At 37.6% G+C, this 13,141-nt stretch overlaps 1 protein-coding gene across 3 annotated transcripts in view; it reads left to right on the forward strand.

The window, feature by feature from the left end:
- Positions 1-13,141, forward strand: part of JADE1 (jade family PHD finger 1) — a 101,996-nt gene that overhangs the window by 38,446 nt on the left and 50,409 nt on the right. For all 3 annotated transcript variants that reach the window (XR_014493028.1, XM_083367318.1, XM_083367319.1), the window contains 4 exons: positions 926-1,083; positions 4,261-4,448; positions 9,068-9,279; positions 12,666-12,833. Coding sequence is in view for 2 of the 3 variants with exons in the window: in XM_083367318.1 (XP_083223444.1) it covers positions 926-1,083; positions 4,261-4,448; positions 9,068-9,279; positions 12,666-12,833 (726 nt within the window). In the remaining variant the exon portion in view is untranslated. The remainder of the gene's footprint in view (positions 1-925; positions 1,084-4,260; positions 4,449-9,067; positions 9,280-12,665; positions 12,834-13,141) is intronic.

The raw sequence follows: 13,141 nt of genomic DNA on the forward strand, positions 1-13,141 counted from the left end.
AATCTGTGACTTAGGTACTGTACTTTATACTAAGTAAAGAGAGATTTACAGTATTTGGGTTTGGTATCTTATTTGGGGACTCATTTAGGAAATCTTTGAACAACTGATAAGCTTTTTTGATTGGATCATACAAAGGCGTGGTCATTAATATAAAGTGGGACAGATCTGAAGGACATGTTTTTTACTTCTGGTTCAGCATGGTAATACGGATGAACATCTGGATACTTGAAAGGGCATGTTAGTTAACGGTGAGAGGCCTTTTGTTATGTTCTGAAAGTACATAGAAGTAGAAGTATTACATATAACTTTATCCATATACTACTAAAACACTCGTTCCCATAATCTTTAATTTGGCAAAACAGTGCATTGTAGGGCAACAAAGAAAGGATTTTAAGTGGGCTAGCTCAGGGGTCCCCAACCTTTTGGGCACCAGGGACCGGTTCCGTGAAGAGAAGTTTTTCCATGGACTGGAAGGGGCGTGGTTTCGTGTGCTGCCTGCATCCCACGGAGGGGGCTTTGCTTGTTTGCACGGACCGGTTTCTAAAATGCTGCAGACTAGTGATGATCAATGGACTGGGGGTTGCATCCAAAATCTGGAACCCATGACTCTCATGAAATTGAAATTTGGCAAATTTTGTAAAACATTTATGACAGAATTATCACAAACATTTTATGACACAATACAAATATCAGAAAACATGTGGTCAACTCCTGATCTGACTGTGCTATATAGTTCAACCTGGAGAATTTTCAAGGCAGATATGTCTTTGACTATCTCCCCGAGTTTTTTAAAAAGATTTAAAGTACTTTAAAAGCTCTACTATTATTGAAGGGGTTGAGGGATCTGGTAAGGAAATATCTCTGAAAAGATGCTTCAATATGTCATGGGTTGTCTAGTCATTTCTATTTCTTTGTGTCTCTACAGGTGTTCAGAACAGACCTGATAACTGCTATGAAGCTGCCTGATTCTTCCCAGCTGAATCCTGACGAGTATTATGTGCTGGCAGATCCCTGGAGACAAGAATGGGAGAAAGGTGTTCAGGTGCCAGTCAGCCCAGGGACTATACCAGAACCAGTAGCCAGGTATATTTTGCTGCAGCCAGTTAGAAAAAGAAAACAAACACATTCCCCTCACCTTTTAAACAGTTTTTAAAATGTATACTTTGTTACTCTGAAAGTGGAGTGTTCCATAATTTGGATTTATCTCAGATTATGTGCTGTCTATGAAAAAGAAGGCAGAGCCTTAATCCTCTTTAGGATTAATATTAATAACTGGATTACTTCCCGTTATTGAAAAGAGATATAAGAGTTAATGAACAAGAACTCAGCATGTCATGTAAATTCATTGTTTAGTTGGTGGCATTTTAATAGATAGCTCCATAATACGATTGCTGTGTGAAATAGAATTCTTCCCAACAACTGGTTTTTCACTCTTAAAGTTCTGTAGCACTTCATTTCAGGTGGCAGATGTGAGCAAAACCTTACTCATCAGCAGATTTACTACTCACAACTTAAGCCCTTTACATGGCAGGTTGAGGACTTATTTTTAACTTGATATAGGAAATAAAACATATTTCAATCCACATGCTTTGAGAAATAAAGTTCCAATTGGGATTCAGTTACTTTTTCAATGTTTAAAACGCCCCTGGGTATTTAGTCGTTGCTCTTTCTGGAGGGAGGGCAAAAGTCCCCCTTCCCTCACCACAGGGGGGAGAATGCTTAGCAGCTTAAGGAGGTATAGAAAGTAATTTGGGTGTAAAAGAGGTAGATCTCACCCAGTCTCTTCCGTGCTGCTTTAAGAGTTGCCTGTTGGAAAATATGACATTGGCTGTTCACAGCCTAGGGACAAGCCATAATGGCCGGTCCTTTCGTCCGCTGGTTTGGAGGGATTGCCAGGTCTAACGGGAGAGTTGCAGCTCTCCTGCGATTCAGCGAGCGCCCCTCCTTGCTGGTCGCCTCTTTGGGGTGACTTTCGGCCCCTTTCAGGGTCCCGCAGCGATGCGAAACTGGATGGGGGAGAGAGAGCAAGTCTCCCAGCTGTCCACAGCGGCTGCGTGACAAACCGGAAGCCCTGAATCTGAAGTATTGACAATTCAAAGTTGAAAAGTGGCATGATGCACAGGAGCAGCAGCTCTAGAGACATGAACTCTAAATCTTAACAAAACAGACATTTTGATAGATACTGCTGATAATCTCCATACAGAGGTTAACTCTGACGAATTTTCTCGGAAAGTCTGTTTCTGTGTATGTATAAAATATGAGAAGCTGCTGAATAGTAGATTATTGTTTCTAGACTATATTGTCTGCTTGAATCAGTAGCACATGCAGAGCACTCAAGGCAAAGTTTTTTTTATGTCACCTGCCACTTGTTTCTTTTAAGTAGAGATGGTAAGAAATAAACCACACACTTTCTGCATGCAGTTTTGTGTTCTTAAGTTTAAAATAGATTCATATTGGTGACTTTGAAATTTAGAATGTTGATGAATATAATGTGGAATTTAAACATTATAAAAGGTAATGTGAGCAGTTCAGAGAGGTTTTCATAGAAGGGTATGTGAAATTGCTTTAGGTAAAAAACAATTGCATTTTTTATATCTAATGGTTACCCTTTGATCTCATTGTGAGGGATATCCTATGATTTATTCCTGTGGTTTTTAGTCTAACTTAATTTACTTCAGCATGCAAATTCAAATTTGTGTGATAGATCTTTGGATTTCAAACCCCCCCCCCATTTTTTTTAAAGAATAGCCTTTTAAAGAACAGCCATTTTATAGAATAGCCTATATTCTGATCTTCTAATGTGAATATAACTAATTTTGTTCAGATTCTATCATAGAAGTACGATGTATAAATACTGAATTGAATCAAATATGTTAATCTATAATGTTTAATTGCAACTACCCTGGTCTTGTTTAGTATTCTTCCATTTTTTACACACACACACACGGATGCATGCCCTTATTCTTTTGTAGGTCTTAAATTGATTATAGAAATGGAAGACTGTAGCCTTTCCTGCTTTCCATATTTGTAGAGCTACTAATTAACCTCTTAGTAAATTCTGTTAGAATTTGTGGTCATTCAGAAGGGCCTGGGTATTAAGCACTCCTTCCATATACCATACTGTGCCTGATACATCCATATAATGGGAATTTTCATTGTTCGGTGATGCAGCTATGTGATTTGTTGAGTGTGGGAAAGTGGAGGAAAAAGAATTCTCCATTAAGTTCGTGATAATATTTGATGCACGCATCTGTTCTTACAGTAGGACTAGATCATGGCCTAATTTTGGTAAAATTCTTAACACCATCTATCAAATGATATTATATAATTATTGACAATAATAAATATTATTTTTTCTTTGGAGATCCAGAAATTTTTATCACATGCTACCCATGCACACTTACCACTGTATAGATTTCACTGGAGTACCGTGTTTGTAGATTTTATAATAGTGAAATTGCTCTGATCATGGCTCCATATATGATACTGTCAGTCCAGTGAATGTAGAAACCTGAGCCTCTGCCCTTCTCCAGGGTTCTTACGTTTATTATATAGAACAGATTATTATGTGGTTATATTAAGCATAAATTGCAACAAGGAACTATAATACAAACCAGAAAACACAGTTGTGATTATAAAATATAAAAACCCTTATATATGCTTTTAAGAGTATATATAAAATAAAATAAATGTTAAAAGAAAAAGGCTAATTTTTAAAAATCCATATATGGTATTTATTTTACATGCTATGATGGTGTTTCAAACCTTTCAATTGTTCCCTACCACTAACTCCCCTGGATTCATAATGCCAAAATTACAGTAGAAAAATAGTGAGAAAGTTTAGATGAATTTCTGACATAATTAAAATCAGATATTCAGATAGGGTAAAATTATTAACTCTTCTGTAATAGTCCCACCAACTGAATGGTGCTATAACATAATTAATTTATCACTTCTGCTTATGGTGATACAAAATAACAGGAAAATACATCGTTCCTTGGCTTATCTTTTGTTACTCAGATATTATGCCTTTTTAAATTATAAGATAACTTCAATATTTTCTGAAAATGGAAAAAACAGAGTCTAAGTCGAGAAAAAAATAAGCTTTGTAGAATGGCAAAATCAGACATAATGTATTTTCTTATTTGGGGTGGGGTGGAATATATTATTATATATTTAGCAGTAGCAGTATGGAAAGAATGAGGTTTTGGTACTTATAGAAGAATTACTGCATTGAACCCCAGTTTGCTACACTTTCAGGATTGTGTCTGAAACAAAAGCTGTCGTATTTTCAAGACCTCGGAAATATATCCTGTCTTCAGGCTCTGAGCCCCCTGAGCTTGGATATGTTGACATTCGAACTTTGGCAGAGAGTGTGTGCCGCTATGACCTTAACTACATGGATGTAGCATGGCTGGAATTGGCCAATGAAGAATTCAAAGAGATGGGTAAGTGCTAGTTCCAGTTACAGCCCCAAGTTAGAGAAGTAACAGAGAAGAGTTGAAGTAGGGTTTCTGAACTAACCAGTGTACTATATGGGGTTCATTTATAGTTTCTGGGTGGAAGAGGTGGGGAGAAAAACTGCTTATAAATAAATTGTATGTGGGTGGGATGGGGAGATGGATTTGAGTGAATTATTAGATGTTAACATCTCAGATATATACTCAAAGTTAGGATTTTTGAGATTCTTTGGAAGTCTGCAGGAGAAGGGAAAGCATACAGTAAGTTAAAAAATTTTTTTGATCCCCTGCTGATTTTGTACGTTTGCCCACTAACAAAGAAATGATCAGTCTATAATTTTAATGATAGATTTATTTTAACAGTGACAGACAGAATAACAACAAAAAATCCAGAAAAACGCATTTCAAAAAAGTTATAAATTGATTTGCATTTTAATGAGTGAAATAAGTATTTGATCCTCTATCAATCATCAAGATTTCTGGCTCCCAGGTGTTTTTTATACAGGCAGCACACACTCTTGTTAACCTGTATAAAAGACGCCTGTCCACAGAAGCAATCAATAAATCAGATTCCAAACTCTCCATTATGGCCAAGACCAAAGAGCTGTCCAAGAATGTCATGGACAAGATTGTAGAGGCTGGAATGGGCTACAAGACTATCGCCAAGCAGCTTGGTGAGAAGGTGACAACAATTGGCGCGATTATTCGCAAATGGAAGAAACAAAAAGTAACTGTCAATCTCCCTGGTTCTGGGGCTCCATGCAAGATCTCACCTCGTGGAGTTTCAGTGATCATGAGAATGGTGAGGAATCAATCCAGAACTACACCAGAGGATCTTGTTGATGATCTCAAGGCAGCTGGGACCAGTCACCAAGAAAACAATTGGTAACACACTACGCCATGAAGGATTGAAATCCTGCAGTGCCTGCAAGGTCCTCCTGCTCAAGAAAACACATGTATAGGCCTGTGTGAAGTTTGCCAATGAACATCTGAATGATTCAGGGGAGAACTGGGTGAAAGTGTTGTAGTCAGATGAGACCAGAATTGAGCTCTTTGGTATCAACTCAACTTGCCATGTGTGGAGGAGGAGGAATGCTGCCTATGACCCCAAGAACACCATCCCCACCATCAAAACATGGAGGTGGAAACATTATGCATTGGGGGTATTTTTCTGCTAAGGGGACAGGACAACCGCATCAAAGGGACAATGAACGGGGCCATGTATGTCAAATCTTGGGTGAGAACCTCCTTCCCTCAGCCAGGGCATTGAAAATGGATTGTGGATGGATATTCCAGCATGGCAATGACCCAAAATACAGGGCCAAGGCAACAAAGGAGTGGCTCAAGAAGAAGCACATTAAGATCCTGTAGTGGCCTAGCTAGTCTCTAGACCTTAATCCCATAGAAAATCTCTGGAGGGAGATGAAGGTTTGAGCTGCCAACCGTCAGCCTCGAAACCTTAATGACTTGGAGAGGATCTGCGTAGAGGAGTGGGACAAAATCCCTCCTGAGATGTGTGCAAACCTAGTGAGCAACTACAAGAAACGTCTGACCTATGCGATTGCCAACAACGGTTTTGCCACCAAGTACTAAGTCATGTCTTGCAAAAGGGTCAAATACTTATTTCACTCATTAAAATGCAAATCAATTTATAACTTTTTTGAAATGTGTTTTTCTGGATTTTTTTTTGTTATTCCGTCTCTCAATGTTAAAATAAGCCTACCATTAAAATTACAGACTATTTCTTTGTCAGTGGGCAAAATCAGAGGGGATCAAATAATTTTTCCCCTTACTGTATCAGGAACACCAGTTCCTTCTTAATATTACATGAATTAATAAAACAGTTATGCTGTTTAGGATTTGCATTCTGAAAACATGGGGATGGTACTAGATGCAATCGTACAGTATATCTTTCAACAAATTGGAGTTGCATAGCTTTGATCTTTTCTAGGGTGGGTAGAAAATATTTTAATTATTGCTGGCTTGTTTGGGAGAAAATCTATAAGTTATATATTTATTTATATATTTCTATGGTTTTATTTTTGTTGTTTTCCTTTGTAAACCAACCAAGGCCTTACTGTTTTAAATGCATATACATGTATAGGTAATCCTCGACCTACAACTGTTTAATGACTACTCGAAGATATAGCAGCACTGAAAAAAGGGACTTAGGACTGCTTTTCACCCTTATGATCTTTTGCAGCACCCTATGATCACAATTTGCATGCTTAGCAACTGGCATATGTTTATGATAGTTGCGCTGTCTCAGGATCAAGATATCACCTTTTATGACCTTCTGACAAGCAAAGTCAATGGGAAGCCAGAGTCATTTAATATCCATGTTGCTAATATCCAGTGATTCATTTAACAACTGTGGCAAGGAAGGTCATAAAATGGGGCAAATGCACTTAACAACTGTCTTTCTTATCAGTGGAAATTTGAGGCTCAATTGTCGTAAGTCGAGGACTACTTGTACATCCAACTACGTTTGAAAAGATAGCTATGTGTTAGAGGTAGCCAAATCTTTAAGACTTTCTATAAACTTAATGGGAGAAGCTTTTATTCTGTGAAAGTGGTTTCAAAGAAGGGCATCATAGCCATAGAACAGATTTCTATATGGATTAGTAAGAATGAATTTAAACTGATTTTGAGGTTATTTATAATTGGCATGAAGTGGACTAAGAATCCTTAACTACGTTGTTCTGCACCAGCGGGCCTTTCTGGATTGATTTGAAGAGCAGTCCCATATATACATATAACGAATTATAGTAAACCAACCCTGCGCCTATTTGATTGAGGACAATATTGAATTTATGATGGTAGTTTGAAAGTATCCTTTGTTGCAGTTTGTTATGAAGTACCAAATCATTGTTAAAAATCAAGTAATCATTCTTAAAATACGGGATATTATTTTAGCAGCTACTATTAAGGAATTCAGAAACCTGAAAAAGCTACTGTGAAATTGAAAATCAGATTGCGTTATTTGAAGCAAACAGTAGTGCCAGTTATTAAGAAAGAATTTAGGCTTTGCTCAGATTTCTTCTTATAAGAAGTTGCTATGCCTAAAGTAATATAATTGGATATAGCCTCCCAAACATTTGGATTTTTTCAGGAATTGGATATTTGCAAATAAAGCTTCTACATGAAAAATATTATCAATTTCTAAAGAAAGGATGCATACAAATCCAAATCCTATGTATCTATGCCAGAGGTCACCAACCTTTCTTAGTTGGCAGACCGGAGGGAAAGGGAGGTGTAAGCATTTTATGCATGCGCATATGGGGCTGCGAGCATGCGCATGATGCAAATGGGGCGGGGCTAGCACTTGCGTGATACTTGCTACCCCTGCCCTGTTCTTGTGCACAGTGCCTTATTTTAATGCCCCGAGGCTCAATGTTGGCCTGTTTTTGTGCAGCGTAGCGGTGTGGCGTCCCATTTTTGTGTGGCGGCATCCCGTTTTCATGCCCCGAGGTGCGGCATCAGCCCATTTTTGTGCTCTAAGGCACGGTAGTATCCTGTTTTCGCACCCCGAGGAATGGCATCGGCCCGTTTTCATGTCCTGAGGCATGGCATTGGCTCGTTTTCATGCCCCGAGGCGCGGTGGCATCTTGCTTTCGCACCCCAAGACGCAGTGTTGGCCGGTTTTTGCATTGCTCAGCATGGGGTATGTGCGCGCACACATGCTGCACTGGCCAGCCTGTCCCGCGGCCTGGTGGTCAGCAGCCCACGGCCCACTACTGGGCCGCGACCCACAGGTTGGGGACCTCTGGTCTATACCACTAACATTAAAATTAAAGTATGATAAGTATTTTTCTGTGATTAGAAGTATTGCATGTTCACTGAATTAAAGGGTTCTGAAGACAGAAGTAGCAGCTTAATGTAATTATACTTAGAGTCATAGTTTAGACCTATCTTCTCCAACTGATTGCTGGACTTCAGCTTCCATCATGATGGTAATGATCATATAGGCTATAGAGAATTAGTTTAAAGTCCATCACATCTGATTTTCACTAAGAACCAAGTACATACTAGCATGTTAAGTGATACATCTACTCACCTTTGGGGACAAAGTAGTCTTGAATAAAAGCTATTTTTTAGGCATTTCTTTGTGTGGATAACTTTTAAAATAAATTCACAACACAGAGTTCTAGAAGTGTCCTAGATGTAGATTCCCAAAGTACCTGCAAAGTAACATCCTTAATTTCTCTAGCTTGAAGAAAGAATTTTACAGGGCCGGTACAACATTGTCTCATCCACACTGTTATTTGGCAGATATGCTAACATCAACCCAATGCATTTGCCCTTTTGATTCAAGGCAAATTAATAAATCTAACATCATAATTTTATGTGCATTTGGGAAGATGGTTAATTTTTACACCCACTTTTTACTTTCATCCTCACATCATGAAACGGTCTGCGTGATAGATTGAATGTACCAATTAAGATAAGGCAGTAGTTAATATCAAACATAACTTACCGGTAAGTCTTTTTTTCTTTCCTTTTCTTTTCACTTTGATTTCATTTGATTGTTTATATTGCTAAACTTAGATGGTAAGTAAAAGAGAATATGAATATGAAAACTAAATGTCATTATATAAATTAACCAGGGATGCCTGAACTAGATGAATACACCATGGAGAGGATCATGGAAGAATTTGAGCAACGTTGTTACGACAATATGAATCATGCTATCGAGACTGAGGAAGGTCTTGGCATCGAGTATGATGAGGATGTTGTCTGTGATGTTTGTCAGTCTCCAGATGGTGAAGATGGCAATGAAATGGTGTTCTGTGACAAATGCAATATTTGTGTTCATCAGGTACAGCAACATGTACAACAATAACATTGGGACTAGTATAATTTCACTGTGATAAGGCAATAAGGATTTTGCACATTCTAAGCATGTTGAAGGTGTTTGAGAGTTCTTAAATATATATGAAATGTATTGATAGAGGCAAAGGGACAGGAATGAAAGGAAATGAGGTAAACTGAGCTAAGTATGGATAATTGTCTCACTTGCCTGGTAGCACTTGGCTGATGCTCTCTGTGCTTAGTCGCTAAGCAGAATCTTGCTTGATTAGTAGTTGAATGGTAGATTTCTAGAAAATACCAAGTTTGTAAACTAGAACAGTAAATATAGGTATATTATAGAACTGGGGTCTCCAACCCCCAGTACTTGGACTACTGGGCGCGGCATAACAGCAACCAGGCCACACAAGCAAAGCCCCATCTGCGAGATGCAGGCAGCACACAAAACTACGCACCCTTTGGTCCGTGGAAAAACCTCTCTCCACAGAACCGGTCCCTGGTGCCCAAAAGGTTGGAGATATAGAGGATAGATAGTCCTCGATTTAACCATCACAATTGGGACCGGAATCTCAGTTGCTAAGCAAGATGTCGTGAAGTGAGTTGTGCCCGATTTTTCTTTTTTTCTTTTTTGACAAGTGCTCAAATTTTGATCCTGCCACAGTCGTAAGTGTGAGAATGGATCATAAGCCACATTATTCAGTGCCACTGTAATTTCAAACCGTTGTTAAACAAATGTTTAAAACTGATAACTACCTATAAACATTCCAGAAGAAGGCACTGGAAAGCTGCTTCTGTATTGTTGACAGGAAAAGTACAAGAAACTGTCCATGAAATCATCAGGAATGCATTTTACTTTTTATTCGTGGCTATTAGAAGTTCCATAGTGCTGTGTGAGGCTTAGTGATCAGTGTGTCTTTAGAATTTTGAGTTACTATGAAGATTAGTAGCATTTTGTTGGAAAATACCGTTAACACAAATTCCTACTTGGAATGTTGCTGTTACTGCTGCATTTTTTCATTTGCATTCTGAGTTTTAAATGCTATATTTGGTTTCATGTATATTTTTTGTTTTTGTTTTATTTTGAATGTTTGACCTCTTAGGTTTGTTCAGTTGCTGTCCATTTGGCTTCAGCATATTCTTGCCTGTAAATCTGCCACTTTGTTGCATTTTTTTGTAAGCATTTCAAAGTGAGATAAGGGTTTTGATCTGTCTCCTTTTATGCATTGAGAACACTTTCAGACTTCTCTTCCCAAGGTAGAAATATGCTTCACCATTTGGAAAAGGTTATGCATCTCTATGTGGAGAATGGATTACATAGATGAACTTAGCTCAGCCCATCTGTAAGAAATAATCAGAGTGTAGTTATAGAGAAACTTCCTGACAGTTAGAACAACTAACCAGTGGAACAACCTGCCTCCAGAAGTGGTGAAAGCTCCAACACTGGAAGTTTTTAAGAAGAGACTGGACAGCCATCTGTCTGAAATGGTATAGGGTTTCCTGCCTTAGCAGGGGGTTGGACTAGATGACCTCCAAGGTCCCTTCCAACTTCTTCTTCTTCTTCTTCTTCTTCTTCTTCTTCTTCTTCTTCTTCTTCTTCTTCTTCTTCTTCTTCTTCTTCTTCTTCTTCTTCTTCTTCTTCTTCTTCTTCTTCTTCTTATTATTATTATTATTATTATTATTATTATTATTATTATTATTATTATTATTATTATTATTATTATGTAAAAGATAGAGTGTGTATTTATGTTTCTGTTAAAACAGATGAGTATAATCTTAGATCCCAGGTTTGTTTTGACAGTTGAGGACTTTGGATACAGGCCCCAAATTTTATGAAAGTCCCCACCAATTATTATTTTAATGCAATAAAAATTAATACACTAATAGGAGTAATGTAGATTACATTTAAATATTGTCCTTGCTCTTTTTTTACTCTACATCTTTTTAAATGTAGTCTCCAGCACACCATGCAAAATTCTGTTCTTAGAAATTCAAAGAATTGTGGATAGTTAGATTTTTATTTGTTTGTTGATATCTCACCTTTTATTTTCACAAACAACTCAAGGTGACATACCCTCCTGTTTTCCCTACAACAATCCTGTGAGATGGGTTGGGCTGAGAAAAAGTGACTGGCCCAATATTAATATATTAATATTAATCAACATTTTTGTGAGTTTTTTCCTGTTGAGGAAGAAATACACTATGTGTGTATTTATTCTCCAGATTTCTTTTTTAAAAAACTGAGTGAGTTTGTCAGTAAATTTATGGTAAGCCAGAGAAGAGGGCATTTTTATGTTTGAGCTGATTGTGAGCATTTTATATATTTAAAATTATTGCTCAACTGGCAGTCATTCTTACTGCTTTTTAAATTATATTGAACCACAAAACATTAAGCCATCAGAAGCAATGGCCTTTCTAGGAACACCATATCTGTTGCCAGAAGAATAATTAATGTCATAGCTGCACCTTTTTCTTGAGGCAGAAGCTCAGCCAGGTCCAGAGAAGCTGCATTTGTTTTTGGTTGGGGTTTTTTGGAAAACCTTCCTCCTCTTTTTTTGTGGGGAGAGGGATGGGTTTTTTTAACCGTTGTTCTAAAATTGTTCTCATCTTTCAAGTGGGACACAGATATGTTTTAGGATTTTATTTTAGTTAATAAAATGTTGGCTTAACTCCAATTGAAATAATCATTATTCATACACAATCTGCCTTCCCTTTGGTAGCACAGCTGGCTAGGATAGATCTTCAGTTTCTCTTTTAGCTTCTTCTATTACACATTGTTTGGTCTATTTCATAGCTTTGTGAACTTAGAAGCAGTTATAAACATGGCCAGAGTCCCATGATTACTAAAAATTGCTTCTTTGTGGTTGAGAATGTATGTCTGCAATTAACATCACAGTCATCTTGGCTGTGGTCCAGTAGATAAATTTGAAAAGCTTTAATTCAGCTGATACCCCACAGTTACATTGAGTTTAAGCCACTCAGAAGCCATTTTAGCAGCAAGGTAATCATATGAATTCATAAAAATATTCAACCATGATCCAGAGAATGGGCTTTGCTTTTTTTGTTAGATTATTTCTTTTTGTTTGATTTTTAAAAAGAAACAAACTTCAATAGGTTTGCAGAAATGGAAACCTAATAAAACTAAAGATATGAAGGTAATCTTAGTATTAGCCTAAATGTGTTACCAGCAGAATTCAAATTTGTTGTCATGAGCCATATTCTTGTAAACATAAACTAATATTCATCAGCTTCACCTATTCATTTGCTATTTAAGCTTCTCAAACCAGTTACTGGATAATGAGGAAGGTGATAAATACTAAAAACTATTAACAATAAGCTGATACAAATGAAATGTTCTGTTTATACCTGTCTGCTAACTTTTTTTTCCCCTCATTTCAGGCATGTTATGGCATCCTAAAAGTTCCTGAAGGCAGCTGGCTATGCCGAACCTGTGCTCTTGGTGTCCAGCCAAAATGTTTGTTGTGTCCCAAAAAAGGTGGAGCCATGAAACCAACTCGCAGTGGGACCAAGTGGGTCCATGTTAGTTGTGCCCTCTGGATCCCAGAGGTTGGTGTTTTGAGGGGTTTTTTCTGTCTTTGTTCAGAGTGGCAGATTGGTTAATACATACAGCTTTTTCGGCTAGTAATGGGAGTTATATTGGTGCCGCTGGTTATCATGGCAGACAGCGTTAACAATTGTTAATGTAGAGCCCATCCCTAATAATTGAGGAGATTGTTAACCCATTTGTACTTGAAATTAGAGGTTCAGGGGAACCTGTTTACTTCAAGATGATCTACATCATGGTCAATGATGAGGGATCCTGAAAATTCAGAATGTTTGATTTTGAACTTAAAAAAAAAATGTTTTGATTTTGG

This window comes from Vipera ursinii, assembly GCF_947247035.1.
Source record: "Vipera ursinii genome assembly, chromosome: 7".
Classification (NCBI taxonomy): Eukaryota; Metazoa; Chordata; class Lepidosauria; order Squamata; family Viperidae; genus Vipera; species Vipera ursinii.